This window comes from Lemur catta, chromosome 14 (assembly GCF_020740605.2).
Source record: "Lemur catta isolate mLemCat1 chromosome 14, mLemCat1.pri, whole genome shotgun sequence".
Lineage (NCBI taxonomy): Eukaryota > Metazoa > Chordata > Mammalia > Primates > Lemuridae > Lemur > Lemur catta.
The window spans coordinates 21,206,454-21,222,690 of NC_059141.1; the positions used below are offsets into that span (position 1 = coordinate 21,206,454).

The 16,237-nt window shown below is 55.9% G+C and overlaps 1 protein-coding gene across 3 annotated transcripts in view; it reads left to right on the top strand.

Moving 5' to 3' along the window:
- The window catches only part of SH3PXD2A (SH3 and PX domains 2A), a 217,547-nt gene that overhangs the window by 103,516 nt on the left and 97,794 nt on the right, over positions 1-16,237 (top strand). For all 3 annotated transcript variants that reach the window (XM_045568465.1, XM_045568467.1, XM_045568466.1), the window contains one exon: positions 5,962-6,053. In XM_045568465.1, coding sequence (XP_045424421.1) covers positions 5,962-6,053 — 92 coding nt within the window. The remainder of the gene's footprint in view (positions 1-5,961; positions 6,054-16,237) is intronic.

Here is a 16,237-nt window from a genome sequence, read left to right on the forward strand (position 1 = left end):
TTAGTAGAATCTCTCCGTCTCCCTGACAGACCCAGGAAAAAGAGTTTCTAGACTGGGATAAAGCTGGTCATGTCCCTTTTCTCCTTAAAGGCCCTCAGAGGAGTCCCGTTGTCCCCAAGAACATCTGGGCATCTCAGCTGGGGCCTCTGTGGGCTGGTTCCAAGGGCTGCTCAGGCCTCAGCTCCCACCATCTCCTCCACGCCCTGCGGTCCTGTCCGTCATTCCCGACTAGCCAGGCCTCTGCCCCTTGGCTCATGTTGGTCCCCTTCCTGGGGACACATTCAGCTTCCACAGCGGCCCCTCCTACAAGCTTCCTGACTCCCCAGGAAAAGCTGACCCCTCCCGCTGTTCTGCTCCCCAGAGGACTTCGTGCATGCCTCTGCCCTGTCGTTTGTCCTCTGTAGGAGGGTGACTTCTCTGTGACTATCTTCTCCCAGACCAGGCGCTCCCTGCGGGCACCGTCTGTTATCTTGTGTCTTCACTAACAAGCAGGAAGCCTGGCCCCAAGTGGGTGTCCAGCCAGCGTCTGATGACAAGATGGAAAGATTACAAGTAGACAAAACTTCCTCGGAGGGTGACATCCCCCAGGGCCTAAGATCCCTTGTCAAATGGTTTAAACTGCTACCCAGAATTAGATACTCTGCATTTCAAAAAGGTTACTGCTTAGAGCCTTCAAAACAAAAGCCTGCGTGTTTAAAATACTCTGATTTACAGAAGTTCGTTGAGACCCGAGCTTTCTAGGCAGGGACCTAGGGAAGACAGTCCTCTGCAGGTTAGAGGCAGCCCTAGGGGTGAGGGATGGGGGAGGCAAATGGCAGGACCCCAGCCCCCTAGTGCCACCCCTCACCCCACCCAGAGTAGCCAGGCTTTTACCTAGAAGATTTCTATTGATTAGAAACTGATGCTGCTAAGAAGAGAGAAGTGTGTGAAAGATCCCCGCAGTGTTTTGCCAGATACAGAGCTTTGCTTTTTGTCCCCGGGCAGGCGTTACCCAGAGTGGTGGGCCTCATGGGGGGCGATCGCTTTGAAGCGGAGGCCTGAGCCCAGTCTGCCTAGGCCCTCTCACTCCACTTGCATTTGCAAAGACCAGACTTGTGCCCACTGCATCCGAGTGGAGCTCTCAGAGACACACAATGCAGCCACCCTCTCCCTTGTCTAACCTGCACCATCTGCCATGATGACACTTGATACTAAGTGGTGGCCCCTGTCATAGGCACCCAGAAAATGGCCTTGGGGGGTAGGAGCCAGAACTTCAGGGCAGTTTAGGACTGGAAAAGGGGGCCACTGGCAGGACGAGCTGAGGGCAAAACCTGGATGGCTTTTCAGCGCCTCATTGCCAACCCAGGTACCCGCTGCCCCCGGCCACCTCTTCCCGCATGACGTTTCTCCAGATCTGCTCTCAGCCTGCGCACTGACGCCTGGGTCTCAGAATGACAGGGTTGGAAGGGGACTGAGGCCAGCTCAGAGGACATCTTCCAGGGACCTGCATGCTCTCAGCAGCCCCACAGGGCAATGCCCCTTGCCCTGCCCCACGCTGAGGGCCATACAGTCACGCCCATTCGCCCTTCTCCAAACCCAGGGCTGTCAGGACCCTCTGACCTCACCTGAGCCGGAGCTCTGTGAGACTAATGGGTAGACCAGACAGACAGACTCACTGGTAATGGTACCTTTACACTCCTAGAGCCACAGACTCTTAGGGCTGGAAGAAACTTCAGAATGTCTCGAGCCTGGATTTGCCCCAGCTGTGTTCCACAGGATGTCACTAGGAGCTGTTTGGAAAACCAGATCCGCAGTCAAATACCTGTGGGTGATGCTGGGGCAGCAGGGAGTGGATCCGAGCAAAGGCTCTGGACTCGGACGGCCTGATTCCAAACTTTGCCACTTAACCTGTGTGGCCTCAGGGAATTACATGACCTCTTTGTGCTTTTGTTTCTTCTTCTGCAAAACCGGACCCGTATCATACCTTCTCTTGGAGTTAATGTGATGATTAAATGAAACAGTCTCCCCAGGATGTCACTATTATTAACAAATGCTGGCCTGTGCGAAGCTCTACGGGTCTCTTTCCCACAGAACTTCTCAGAGGCTTCGTGACGCTAATGGACACAGTATCTCCAAGGCCTTCAGGGCATCATTTCACGTGTTTCCCCAGAACCCATTTCACCTCATTAAGCACGTGTTCCGTGAGAGAAACTCTGGATTCCAGAGCTAAGCTGTCTTATCTTGGAAGAAATGACAACTGAGAGGTGAGGTAAACTGCCCAAGGTCGCACAAGCAAGTATCTAAGTGCAGAATCGGAACTCGGATTGAGGTCTCCTGGCTCCCACCCCTGCTCTTGCTAGTGTGCATCCCTGCTTCCACCTATGGAATGATGATGACAAGGACAGTAATGTTGTAACTGACATTTACTGTTTGCTCTGTACGCAGCCCTATGCCGGGCTCCTCGACTCCATTATCTCACTCACCTGCTAACAGGTACGGAGGTGCCACATCAAATCCATTGTACTGAGCTCAGAGAGGGCAGGTAAAGCAGCCAGCCTCACACAGCCAATAATGGCAGAGCCAGGACTCAAACCTGCGTCTGCCTGGCCCTGGGGCCCCGATGTAACCACCAAGTGGCGTACACCATAAATGTCTAATAGCAGAATTGTAGACCTGAGGTGGAGGGGGACCCTGAAATAGACATGTATCTAGTCCCCCACCCTGCTCTTCTCAGAATGGCTGGCTTTGGGGGTTCCCTGACTCTGGCTGTTGTCACCAGCCCAGGCTGCAGGGACCAACTGCTCGGCACCAACCTCTCTGCCAAATGATTCTGGCCAGAACTGAGCTTTGGCAGCAGCTCTCATGGAAGCCTCTGTGGGCTGAGAGCCCCTTGTCAGGCTGAAATCAGGACGAGCCCTCAATGCGGCTCCCCTCGGGGCTCCCTGTTAAATAAAGATGCTTCGGTGGTTCAACCAAAAGGCCTCTTTGTCTGAGGCTCTCGCAGCCCACGCGTCCTCTGCCCCCGGAATACCGGTCTCTGTAGGCATGAAGAGCCCCTCTGTTCACTGCCGGGGCTGGTGAGCCGAGGCCGGCGGGGTCTGCGCCTGGGGTGGGTGGCAGCGCGCTGAGCTGGGAGGGCACTAGCGCCCTGGGCTGCTGGAACCTGCCCTGTCCTGCCCTACTGCCCTCCTGCTCCCTTCTGCACAGTGACTCTGCACCCAGCCCAGATGCCAGGAGTGGTTTCCCTCTTGCCCTCCCACGGGGGCCCTTGCTCTGCCCGTGCTTGACTTCATGCTCCTCTCTCTCTATATATATGTCTGTCTCTCCCCTATTTTTCTTTTCCTTTTCCGTCTTCCCTTCCCAGGGGAGAGAGCATATACCATGTGTGTTAAATGAGAACTTGAACATTTGGGGGAAGGCTCCACCCATCTGACCTTCAGGGCATGGGGTTTCGATTCTGCCGCTTCCCTTACTCATGGTTTCACCCCCAACAGCCTCAGTATCCCCGTTGTAAAAGTTGCAGTGATGTCAACATCCAGGACAAAATGGGGTGACACGTCATTAGATTTGCTCTCGAGGGTGTGGCTGTATCTTATCCCCATAACAACAGATCCCAGCCCAGTGTGCAGCACACACTGCAGAGCCCTTGCTGTTAGATAATTGGAGGAGTCAAGGGGCTTAGGACAGGCCTGGCATGTAGTAGTTGCTCACTAAATGTTAATTTCCTTTCTTTTCTATTTCTTGGCTGCTGATGGGGATGCGGTATATTAGAAGCCCTTGGAAAGCCATGTGCTCTAGCAGGAAGGACTGGGAGTTGCATAGTGCTCTTGTCTGCTGTGGTCTGGTCTTGTCTCATCTTGTCTCATCTCGCCTGGCTGTGGGTTTGGCTTCGAGAAGGGCCCCCTCCGGTAGGATGCCTGGTGCTGGATGCCACACTGGAGTTGTTGTCTGGCCAGCTTAGAGAAGAATGAAAACATTGCTTCCCTCTTCCTCAACACTGTAATTCTGTCGGTGCAGCCTGAGACCACACATGCCTTTTCTGCCCCATGATGATGTTCCATTGCTATTGGATATGGGGCTTCTGTACACCAAAACCCTTACTCTTCTATTCATTTTTCATTCGTTCATTTATTTAAACAAACACTGAGTGCCTGCTCCATGTCAGATGCTCTACTAGGATCTGGGGACACAGAAGGCAACAGAACAGACTGAAATCCCTGCCTGCATGGGGTTTACATTCTAGTGAGGCCTTTCCCACCCTCCCTGGGTGCCCGCGGGCAGGCCACATGCCACATGGTCTCTCTGAGCCTCCCTTGCCTCCTCTGCAGCACGAGGCCCACCGTGAGGGTTCCCAGGAATGACACACATGGAGGACCCACCATACTTGGCATGGGAGCCGCTGGACCCAAGCATTGCTTCTGAAGCTGGTCCTGGTGTACAGGGTTTGGGGAGGCCCAGGCATGTGACATGTGACAGGGTCCTGTCTTATGGGCCACGAGGCTTCTCGTCTGCAGTTTCTCACACTCCCTGTCTTTGTTGACTCTTCTAGTCCCAGGTTTTTCTCTCTTTTCTCCTGGCTGCAGCCCCAGGTTCCCATGTCCCTGCCCCTTGTGCCTGCTTTGGCAGTGACCTCTCCTCTTTGGACCAAGGGATCCCTCCTCGTCCCAGCATCTCTCCTCATGCTGGGCGGAGGGGCCTAGGAAGCAGGGCTATGCCTGGCCTCGCCCTACACCCCACCCCACCATGCTGGACTGGGTCAGGACTGGGGCTGGGGTCCTGTGTGCTGCTGTGCAGCACGAGCCCTGGCCATCTTCTGACCCCAATCCCTCGCCCCCAGCAGCACTCCCAGGGTGACAAGCTCACAGCTGGCCCACACGCTTGCCGTGACTGTTATTCCCCATAGGATGCCCACCCCTCTCCTCTCTGCTTATCCAAACCCTGCAAACCCTGCAAGCCTAGCTCATGCCCACCCTTCTAAGAAGCCCTTCCACACCATTCAACTTACACTCTTCCTCCAGGCAGCCTCTGCAGGGCTAAGTAAGGCCCTGCTGGGTCAGGCCCCCTCCCACCCGCCATGTCCCTCTCCCTTGTCTGTGCTCTCCAGCCACACCGGCCTTCTTTCAGCTCCCAGAATCACCATGCTTGATCTCTCTGCCCCTACCTTGACCAGTTAATTCTCACCGTCCTTCAGAACTTAGCTTCAAAGAGTCCTTCCTGAAAGACTGCCCTCCCCCCAATCTTCTCGGGTCCTACCAAACTCCATCGTAGCATCCTGTCCTTGGTAGCAGCTGTCAACTTGTTGTTAAATAATTAATTATGCAGTCAGTGTTTAGGGAGTGTGATTATCTGATGAAGCTGGAGTATGGCTAGTGGGAGACAAGGCTAGGAGGATGAGACCTTGGGTTCTTAGCTTAGGGACCTTGGACTTAGTCTGTGGGCAGGAGGGAATCCCTTCAGGGTTCATGCAGAATGCCAGCCCCTGAGGGCCCAGGGCCCCAGGGTTCTCAGGTCATTTTTTTTACTTGCTTGGCTAGTTGTTTTTTGGTTTTGTTTTTTAACTCACTTCTATACAAATGAGGAATTGGCTGGTTGTTTAGTTGGTGGACTGAAGAGTTGGTTGGTTGAACTGTTGGCTGGATGGTTGATTGGTTGACTGATTGGTTAGGGGCTTTTTAGTTGTCTAGTTGGTTTGCTGACTAATTGGCTGGTTGGTGTATTGGTTGATTAGTTGGCTGGTTAGGTTGGTTAGTTGAGATGGAAGGAAGGAAGGGACGGAGGGACAGAGGTTGTTGCATTCATTATCTGATGGGATAATTTGTTGGTTAGTTGTCTGGCTGGGTGGCTGGTGGCTTGTTTCTTCCATTTCTTCCATAGCACAGTCCTTGAGCCTTCCCGTCACTGGTGGCCCGAGGTGACACTGTGTTGGCTTTCCTGTTCCCAGATTCGTCACACCTGATCCCCTTTCTTCCTGTCTTCCCACAGGCACTTGTCCGACTGCCTCCCCACATTTCACAGTGTGATGAAGTCTTTCGGTTCTTTGAGGCCCGACCAGAGGATGTCAACCCCCCGAAAGAGTAAGTAACAGCTCAGGCCTCTCCTGTGTGCTGGGGAGCTGTGGGCTAAAGCCGAGCCAGCCTGGACAGGCTGAGGATGCAGGAACACAAGCAGAGGGAGCGCTGGCCAGGCCAACCGTGCTGAGGACTGATGGGCCAGAGGAACGGGGCACCATTGTCCCCCAGGCTGCTATTGCCAAAGCTGGCTCCTCCCTTTCCTGTCCCCCAGGGCTGGCAAGTGAGGGAGGGCTCTGGATTTGGGGAGCAGGTTTTCCTGCAAACTCTGGCTCACAGGGTTTTTATAAGGAGCAGATAACAAGATATCATGGTTGTGCCATTGAGATGCCACTGAGGGTTTAGTAGGTCAGTGCCCTTTGCCACCAAGCTCCCAGCGCTCACTGCTAGGCTTGAAACTCGCCTGCTGAGTAACTCAGCAGTCTTGGGCGGCTACAACAGATTTTATAACCATCATCAAAAATAACTATGAACTTACCAAATGGCTCTTATCTGTAGCATTTTATGATAGACATTAGTAGTCCTGTTTACAGAGGAGGAAACCCTGGCTCAATGCGGTTAGGTGATTTTCCTGAAGTCAGACAGCTGGTTTGCATGTGACGGGCCAAGACCTCAACCCAAGTCTGTGGTTTCTAGTGGCCCAGTGCTGGCTGCTGTTTCCGTGTTTGAAGAGAACTAGGGAACCGCACAAGTCTTTTTCTCTCTGGAATCAGAATGTTCTGGGCCTGGTGGTCAAGATGGCCCACCCAGTCATGCTGGTTTCTCACACACAGGACCAAACTCCATCCTGATGGCCACACTGTCTTGCTCAGAGCAGCTCCCTCACCTACAGTCCCCAGCATAGGTTCTCATCGGAGAGAAAAATCCAGTTTCCACCCAGGAGCTGACGGGCAGAAGAAGGCAGGCAGGGAAGGGTGTTGGGTAGGAGAGAGGACTGAAGGGGGTGCTAGTTAATCACCTCACTGCATATCTATTCCCCTGAAAGCTTAAGGTCCCTGGTGTGTGGGAGAGAGGCAGATGGGGTGGATACTACAGAGGGAAAGGAAAGAGTAGGACAGAGGAACGCTCTGGGACAGGTGCGGAGAGGCATGGGACCACCTTGTGATGGGAAGGAGAAAGCCTGAGGATGAGGGTGTGTGTTGCATGGTATCAGGGACACCATTCTCACTGTGCTCTCTGTGGACGGTGTCCATGGAGGTTGTAGAGTGCGCAGCCTATACACCCATACATGGCAGTCCTGTCTGAAGGGACCCCTCTATTTTCACCCATGCTAAAAGACTAAGAGCCTGAAATGGCCTGGGCCCTTTGAGAGAGGAAAAAGCATTAGGTAGCTCAGAGGCTCACCCAGCCCGGCAAAGGCCATCTCCATTGCTGGCTGCCACAGGCTTAAGAAACAAGCAAATGCTCCAAACCGTCAGAAACTCATCAGTGACTTGGTTCATAATGTGAAGTAGTTGAAAGCCACAGGGCATAGTATGCAAGGTCTTGAGTTCACATCCCAACTCTGCTGCTCCTAACCTTGTAACATCCGGGCAGACCACTCACATAGCTTCCCTGGGCCTCCCCCCGCTCATCTGTACGAGGGTAATAGTGATTAATCCCTGTCCTTGCTACCTCCGAGGGTTATCTGTGAAACTCAGATAAGAGGCAAGAGTGGTTTGCACCAGGGGTTATATATTCTCATCCCCACATTGCAGATAAGGAAACAGAGGCTCACAGCTGGAACGGGTCCAGGTTCCAAACAGAAGCCCCTGCCCTCTCCATTCCTCCCGCCAGCCTCACTGGTTTGGCGACGGTGGTCCTGAAGCTTCTCATTGTCTCCCTTCTGCCCTCCCCTCTCTGAGTTCCCTCCCCTCCTCTACACTCCCAGGGCAGAGGAAGGCTCTGGAGAATGGCAGCAGCATCCCTGGGCCCACATGTGGCCCTGCCAGTCCCCGCCTGTGATGTCTTCTCCAGGCTTCCTGTTCTCCTCCACGGGTGGGTTGTTTGGGATCCACTGTGTCACCTGTCCCGCAGGTGGGGAAAGGGATCATCGATGGTTGAAGTAGCAGATGTACTGCCACGAAAACTGCTGGCCGCTCCTTTGATCCAAGCCTCCAAACCCGCTCTCTGCATCAGCTAAATAAATTAGCCTTATTTCATGTGTCGACCTGCACACTAACAGCGATAGGCTGCCCTCTTGCCCAGCTGTAGGAGGCCCTCGGGGAACGGTGGGCAGCAGGCTCAGCGAGACAGTTGCATGTTTGCAGGGCCAGGCTCTGGGGCTGAGCCCTGCCACTTAGGGCTCTGCGATCTTTGACCATGTGCTCAACCTCTCTGCATTTGTTTGCTCATCCCTAAAACAAGATACTGCTGAATTCACAGGGTGGTCAGGAGGGTTTGCTGAGACAACCCCACCAGGTGCTGTTGGCACATAGTAGGTGCTCGACACTTTTGTTCACAGAAGGCTGGGAGCCGAATGGAATGTGGCTCACTCCACGCCCCACCCCTGCAGACCACAGCCTGGCTTTTGCACAGAGGGGTTGTAAAGCATTTGGCCTCTACATCACCACGGCAACAGGGGGGCTTATCTGCCTCTTTCTTGAGGTGGTCGTGGCCACCTGGGCCAGTTCACCGCCGGCCTGGCAAGAGATGGTCCCGAGAACAGGAATCCTCTAGCCCCAAGACAGACCTGAGGCTCAGGAAGTGGGCTCAGTCGTGCCCAGACAGTTCCGAAGGGCTTTCCCTCTCCTGCCCCGGCCCTGTCTCTGCCCTGTCAAGACAGACCTGTGCTCCACGGCAGAGTGTGCTCGCCACGAAAGAGCCAGACCCTGTACGTGACCCTCAGCCACAGACTGACGATATGTCAGTGAGGGCCTGCACCCCCGTCCCCAGGGCTGCTCGTACCTTCCCAGGCCGCAGTGTGCCCCCCCCCTCCACCCTGAAGCATAAACACGGGGATCGAGTAACAGCATATTTTGACTCTGGAGCGACTGTGGAGTAGCTTATCAAATTATCAAAGCCTGTGGATTTAATTGGAATTTTGCAGATAACCCCGGCCTCTTTCAAGTGTGCTGCTGCAGGGGCCGTTGAGAATTCATGGGGGCCGGGGTGCAGAACCGTCTTCGTTTTCTGTCTTCCAGGGAAGACAAGGTCTGCGGCAGCCAGACTTGGTGGGGGAGGTGGGCAGCCCCTCGCTGCGATCCCCAGGCCACTCCTGCGGGTGGGGAGCCAGGCCCCTCTCCAGACTGCTGGCGGTCGCTCTTCAAGGCCACTGGCCCAGCACAGAAAGGATGCTCTTCACAGACACCTCCGATGGGCTCGGCGCAGAGCCGCCATGGTGGTTTTGCCCCTCGTGCAGCCAGCCCAGGATGGTGAATGGGGTCAGTTCCCTTATAAAGAGGCTCGAGCAAGCCCCTTCCATGCTGTGTGGACATGGCGTTCACCCCTTCCGCCATGCGAGTACGCAGCTAGAATACACCGTCTGTGAGGAACCCGCCTCACCAGACACCACATCCACTGGGTCTTGGACTTTCCAGCCTCCAGAACTGTGAGCAATAGGTTGCTGTCATTGACAAATTACCTGGTGAAGGTATTTTGTTATGGCAGCCTAGACAGGCTGAGACCCTCGCTGGGTTCATTGTGTCCCTCCCACTAGAACACGGGCTCCAGGAGGGTGAGAACTTGTATCTATTCTGTTCCCAGCTGTGTCCCCAGTGCCCAGAACAGTGCCTGTCCCGGAGCAGGTTCTCGGGGAACATCTGCTGAGTGAATGACTGATGTCATGCAGTCTTCATTATGGTCTCACGTGGTTGGGATGGCGGTGACATGATTCTCCCAAGGGTCAGAGGGACAAAGCAGCTCACCTAAGGTTATATAAGTGGCAGGGCCAAGGTCCAAAGCCAGGCAGGCTGTCTCCAGACTTACGCCTCTAACCACAGCTCTGAGCCGCCACTCAGCTTGTGCTTCCAGAGGTTCCGCAGCCCTCAGCAGCACCTGTGCCCCACCCCCACCCACGCCAGGGTGGGTGGAGCCCAATCCGCCTCCCCTCGTTGCACATGTGTTTTCCTTTGAGGATGGTGCGCGTCTTAGTGTGTTCAGGCTGCTGCAACAGAATACCGTAGGCTTTTACAACAGAAATTTATTTTTCATGGTTCTGGAGGCTGGGAAGTCCTAAATCAAGGTGCCAGCAGATCTGGTATCTGGAGAGGGCCCAGTTCATAGACAGTTGTCTGTACGCTGGTGGAAAGGGAAGGCAGCTCCCTGGGGCCTCTCTTATAAGGCACCAATCCTGTGCACAAGGGCCCCACCCTCAGGACCTAATCACTTCCTGTAGGCCCCACTTCCTAATACCATCACCTTGGGTGTTAACATTTAACATGAATTTGGGAGGGACACAAACTTTTGGTCTATAGCAGTGGGTTCTTGGAAAGCCAGCAGGTGACTAGGAGTGAGTGAGTGTGTGTGTGTGTGTGTGTGTGTGTGTGTGTGTGTGTGTGTGTGTTTGTGTATGCGTGCCTGCATGTATGTTTGCATGGCCTACTCATATTATCCTGTGCAAATCTCAGGCCATGCCACAAAGGTGCTAGTGTTATCCGCATTCAGCAGATGGGGAAGCAAAGGCCTTGGCAGTTGCATGGCTTGCCCCAGGCCTCACAGCTAAGATGGGAGATGGGTCTTGAACCCGAGTCTGCTGGCCTCGGAAGCCTGGGCGTGGTGCTGTGAGGGCCCTCACTCACCCCCGAGCCCCCAGCCCTGTTCCCCAGCTGGGTAGGGACAGGGGTGGGCAAGAGAAGCTGGTGATAAGCATCTTGGTCTCTCCTGTACAGATTATGAGGGAGCTGTGTGACAGCTTGGGGTGAGGACAGCCTTGGTCACCAAATCCTAAGGAAGTGGATGAAGACACACCCATGAAGCTGGAGGGAACTCAGTGCAGGGCAAATCCTGGGCAGTTGGAGCGTTACCTCTGATAACCAGGGTGAACCTGGCTGGCACGGAAGCCACAGCAGGCACCCTCTGCAGCCGCGGAGGCGACCCCCGCTGTGAGCATGGCCTGCTCTACTGACTCAGCTCCCCTGGCTTTGCTCTGCGCCATCTCCCCAGAGTCCCCTGCTTGGCCGCCGGGCCCTTAACCAGCTGTGCATTGAGCTGCCCACCTCAAGGGAACAGAGTCAAGAGAGTTCTCAGCCCCTCTGGTATTAGGTGGCCTAGGTTCCAAGACCAGCTCTGCCGCACACCTCTGGCGAGTTGCATGGCCCATCTGTGCCTCAGTTTCCTTATCTGTACAGTGGGAATGTTCCTGCCTCCAAAGGTGGCTGTGAGGATGACACCTAAACGCCTGAACAAACCTAGCACACACCGTCAGCCCTGCCCAAGCCAGTGCTGTCCTTATCATGGCAGCCCTGGGGGGGAGGGAGGGCACAGCATCGAGAGGCTCTGCGTCACTTCCACCCTCCCCCACCACCAAACACCTTTATCTACCCCTGGAAATGGCAGGTCTGCCAGGTGCAGCCTTGGAGCCAGGGCTGCAGACTCCTTTACCACTGCTGGCAGCCCAAGCCCGTGGGCTGGGTGGGCACACATGCACATGGCACGCCCACATCACAGACGGGAAAACTGAGGCCAGGGCTCAGCTGATCTGCCTCCCTTTTGTCCTGCTTGTTGCTTGTTGGGCCTGCTGCCAGCCCACTGGCCTGGGTGACCAACACTTACACACAGCCCCAGTGGCACACAGTGGGGGGAGTGTCACCTCCTGCTCCCTGCTGTTGGCCTGGGCCTGTCCCCTCAGTTTCTTCCCACTGAAGCCAACCAGGATCCTGGCTAAATTCTTGAAATTGCATGGGAGGAGCAGACCCCTGCTAAACTGGTTTTTGTTCTCCAGCCCCAGGGCCACAGAGCCACCCTCTGTTGTGGCCTAGAACAATGCCTCAATGTTCAGAGGGACCTAGGGCGAGAGGCGGGTGGGCCCAGGCCAGATCAGAGCCACCCCTGCCTCAGCCTACTCAGAGGGAATTTTGAATTGAGTTAAATTAACTGCAGCAGCAACAGTCAGAACACCCAGATCTGCTTGTGGCCTTAAATGCGTCAATTTTCCTCATCAGATCTCAGTTTTCCCATCTGTACAAGGGGCCCACAGTACCACTTGGCAGGATGGTTGTGAGATTCAAGGGAGCTAATGCATATAAAATGCCTCTAGAGGGTTTGGTCCATCCCAGATGCTCTGTAAATGGGACTTGCTGTTTCTCTCCCCCTTTCCTCTGTCGGCCAGGCCAGGGTGCAGAGTAGCCACGCGGAAAAGGCTGGGTGACCGGGATTGGGTCGTGCTCAAGGTGGGAGCTGGGGTGTGCGTCTCACTGAGTCCCTCTCAGCTCTGGGAGTTCCCGCCAGGGCTGCTGCTGACTGTGGGGTGAGGCTCCCCCTCCGCCCGCTGGCTGCCAGGAACTGCAAGGCATCCCACGTCCCTGTCCCCGCCCAAGGGCTCAGGGGATTGGGAATTGGGGTAGCGGCCCACCCACCGCAGGCTTGGCCGAGTGTTGGCTGGACCCTCATCAGCAGGATGGCTCTCTGCACCCCATCAGGCCCTGCCTCCACCCATCTGGCCGGGGACGTGGGCCACACTGCAGCCCCCTCTTTATGCAGATGGGCAGTAGGGCCAGCTGGCCCCTGGGGGCTGTGGGTCCACCGGGGGCCGGGGCAGAAAGGCATAGAACTTTGTGTAAGTAAACTGCCCACTTCTGCCGTGGCCCCTTCCACCTGGGTGGGCAGGTGGCAGGCAGTGCGCGCAGGAAACTGTGCCCAGCCCACTTGAAAGGGGCATTGGCTCTGGGGAACAAGCCCTTCTGCAGGCCGGCTGTCGCACTGGGTGGGCAAGCTGGAGGGAAGCGGATTCAAACACCGCCAGTCCCGTCCGGCTCCTACAGCACAGGCCCGGGCGCGCCGTGTCCAGGAAGAGAGGGCTGCTCTGTTTTCAGGCCTGGCACAGGATTTTCAGCTCTCGCGAGTGGGGCGGGAAGAGGTAGCAGGGAAAAGTAGCCAGTACAGGGGTGTGTGAGTGTGGACTGAGTCCCCCATTATTTTCTCGGGCTTGTGCATCCCATGTTTCCCTGAAACCTCGGCCCTGGCAGGAGGGTCCTGGTGTGAAGGTGCCCAAGGCCCCCGTGCGCCCACTCTGTCACCCCCAAGGCCATGGCGCCCTGTGGAGCCTCCAGCTGGAGAGGCGAGTCCCCCCCAGAGCCTCCAGGCCTGCTTTGCTGTGGTGTCGTGTTCCAGCTGGGTCTTAGTCCCCCTGCCTTGTTGTTATTACCCCTCCCTGGAACTAGTCCCCTGAGTAGTGACCCCTCCACAGGGAGGCCAGGACAGAGCTACACCTAGAACCTGTCCCCCACCACCTAGACCAAGTGTCCTCTGTGGGCGTGCTGGTGGGAGGCATCCATCCGTCCGAGCACCTGTGGATCATCTCCACGCGAGGCACAGGGACACAGCCCAGTCCCCACCTGGGGGTGCTTGTGGTCTCAGGGAGAGGACAGCCCAGCTCGCTCCTGTGGGGGCGAAGCATCATCATAAGCTCTGGCGAGTTCTGTGGCTCCTCCCCCATGGCTCTGTGGCCTAGAAATTAAACTTGCAAAGCCTCAGTTTCCTGGCCTGCGAAGTGGGGTTCAGAATGGCTGTGGATCCAGCGGGGGAGGCAGAAACAGAACACATGACTGTGCAGGGTCGCGGCTGTCAGCTGCTCAGGGGTCAGGGAGGCTTTCCGGGGGAGGCCACATTCAAGCAGCCACTGAGGGGAGAGCCAGCTACTCGGGGAGGGCAATGGCAGAGGAGGGCACTCAGGCTAGAGGGAGTCCTTGCAATTGTGGCACTTGGGGGGACTGAAAGAAATTTCATCTCCCTGGAGAGTGAAAGTGGAGGGAGTGTGGGCTGGGGCTGCGCCCGGAGGAGATGGTCTGAGGCAGTCACTAACCAATTCTGCACTTCGGCCCCAGGTGAGGGGGCAGCGTCTGGGGGTCTCTGGGGTCCCTCCCAGCTCTGACATTCCGTGGTCCTGTCAGGGCCAGTTGGCTATTGCAATGATCCAAGCAGGCAACAGCAGGGTCTGGAGTGGGCTGGGTGCTGTGGGGACAGAAGATGCAATGTGGAAGAAACAAGCATCTAGAGATCACATGCCCCCTTCCCCTTCATAGGCTTTGTAAGTTGGGTCTTGAGGTCCGTTCGTTGGAGTTTAGGCACCACTAAAACTCTGGGTCACTTCTAGTTCCGCAGTTCATGGGATCTGTGTGTATGTGGCTCCACCCAGTGGCAGCGCTGGATATTACAGCTGCCGGCGTCTGGCGGATGCTCTGCTGGACCCTTGAGCATAGTTTATCTTGTCGAATCCTCAGTACAATCCTGTGAGGTTCATGGTCCTTTTTGCAGATGAGGAACCTTAGACTGAGATTGGTTGAGTTACCACTCAGCTGGTATATGTCAGAGGCTGGATTCAAACCCTCGCCCTTCCAAAGCCAAGTCTGCAGCCAGCCGCCCACCGGGGGTCTGCAGAAGATGAGGAACAGCACCTGGGCTGTGGCCAATGAGACCAGCTCCAAATTTCAGGATGAGACCCTTTGTCTGACAAAAGGGTAGAATAGTTGAATCAGGACCCTGTGGCTGCTGTGGTCACTGCGGAGGCCGAAGGTACAGTTGAGGTACTTTCCACCTCTGGGGGTCTCCGAAGGGGAATCCAGGCCTCCTGCCAGGCCACATCCTGAGAAGGTACAAGGTTCAGGAGACCCCCAGGACCAGTCCAGGCTCCCCAGGGAAGCCCTTTGAGACCCTCCCCTAGCCTCAGGGGCTCCCAGGAGGGGCACTGCCCGGCTGGTACGGGCTCCTGTCATAGGACAGACACAGAGAGGCTGGTTCTGGAAGTGCCAGAAAAGCTGGTCTTCCCCAGACCACACTGAGCTCTTAGCCCCCCACTCGCCTCTAACACTGTGGTCCCCGTGTCACACGGGGAATCCTGAATCAAGAGGGTGTGCAGATGGCTACCCGCGAACCCCGACTTGTGCCCAGAACGCCCAGTATGACAGGCTGTTCTGGCTGAAGCTGGCTCAGTGGTTAGGTCTGGGGGGATTCCACCCCCCACAAACAGCTTTACTAAAGTATAATTTACATACTATAAAATTCATTTGTTTTAAGTGTACAATTGATTCACTGATAGTGCATTTACAGTTGTGCAACTATTACTACAATCCAAGTTTAGAACATTTCCACGCCCCCTAAAAGACCCCGGAGGGAGGTTTTTTATTCTTCCCACTCTGCAGCGTTCCAGAGCCCTGTTTGGCATCCCTTCCCTCTGCTGCTGCCTGGGGAGAGGAAACGTATGTCTTCAGGGACGGAGTTCCTGCCCCACCCGTGTGCTGCTCTGGTTTCTAGAACTGCAGCAGTTCCAGCTGCTGCTCTGGCCTTGCACAAATTGCTCAGCAGCCCAGGGCGAGGCCTTCCTGGCCTTCCGGTGCAGCTCTGCGGTGGGCTGACCACTGAGAGGGGGCCCAGGCTGAGGGGAGGGTGCCCATTTTTGTAGGCACCTTCCCTGCCTGTTGATTCCAGTGGCCCAGCTGGGTGCCCGCCCAGAGCTCATCCCCAACCCCAGGTAGTCAGGTGCCCCGGGTCACCTAGAAGACCACCCATGGAAGACCACCTAGCATGCAGTGCTTACTCCCCCCAGCTTCTCGGAAGGCCAGAGCAGGCACAGGCAACAGACCAAGGGGCCAAGCCACAGAGATGCCCAGCTTTCTGCCCCGGGCGCGTTCCAGGTATCCTGGCGGTCCCACTGTTTAGCAGAAAGTGCATGAGGAGCTGATTGTCAGCTTGGCTTTTTACAATCATTTTTCCCTCTTGGGATGCTCCTGGGAAAGAAGTTGGCAGAGTTGTTCAGGAGGGTGGCCTTGGAGTCACAGTCATAGCTTCAGATCCTGGCTCTGCCTCTTGCCAGCTGTGTGTCAGGTGGGGTGACCTTTTAACCCCCACCTGAATGTGCCCCTCACTCGCCCCACCTAGGCCTGCCGTCCCCTACCCGCCCACCCACTGGGACTTCTCGGCTGTGGCAAATACCCCAGATGTAATGAAACGGTCCCACATCTGGCTTCCCCGCGAGGCTGTGCACACCCTGAGGGCCAGGACCGCCTCTGCCCGGGCACCACTGTGTCCCTTGTGCTGGCTGATGGCCGGACACAGTA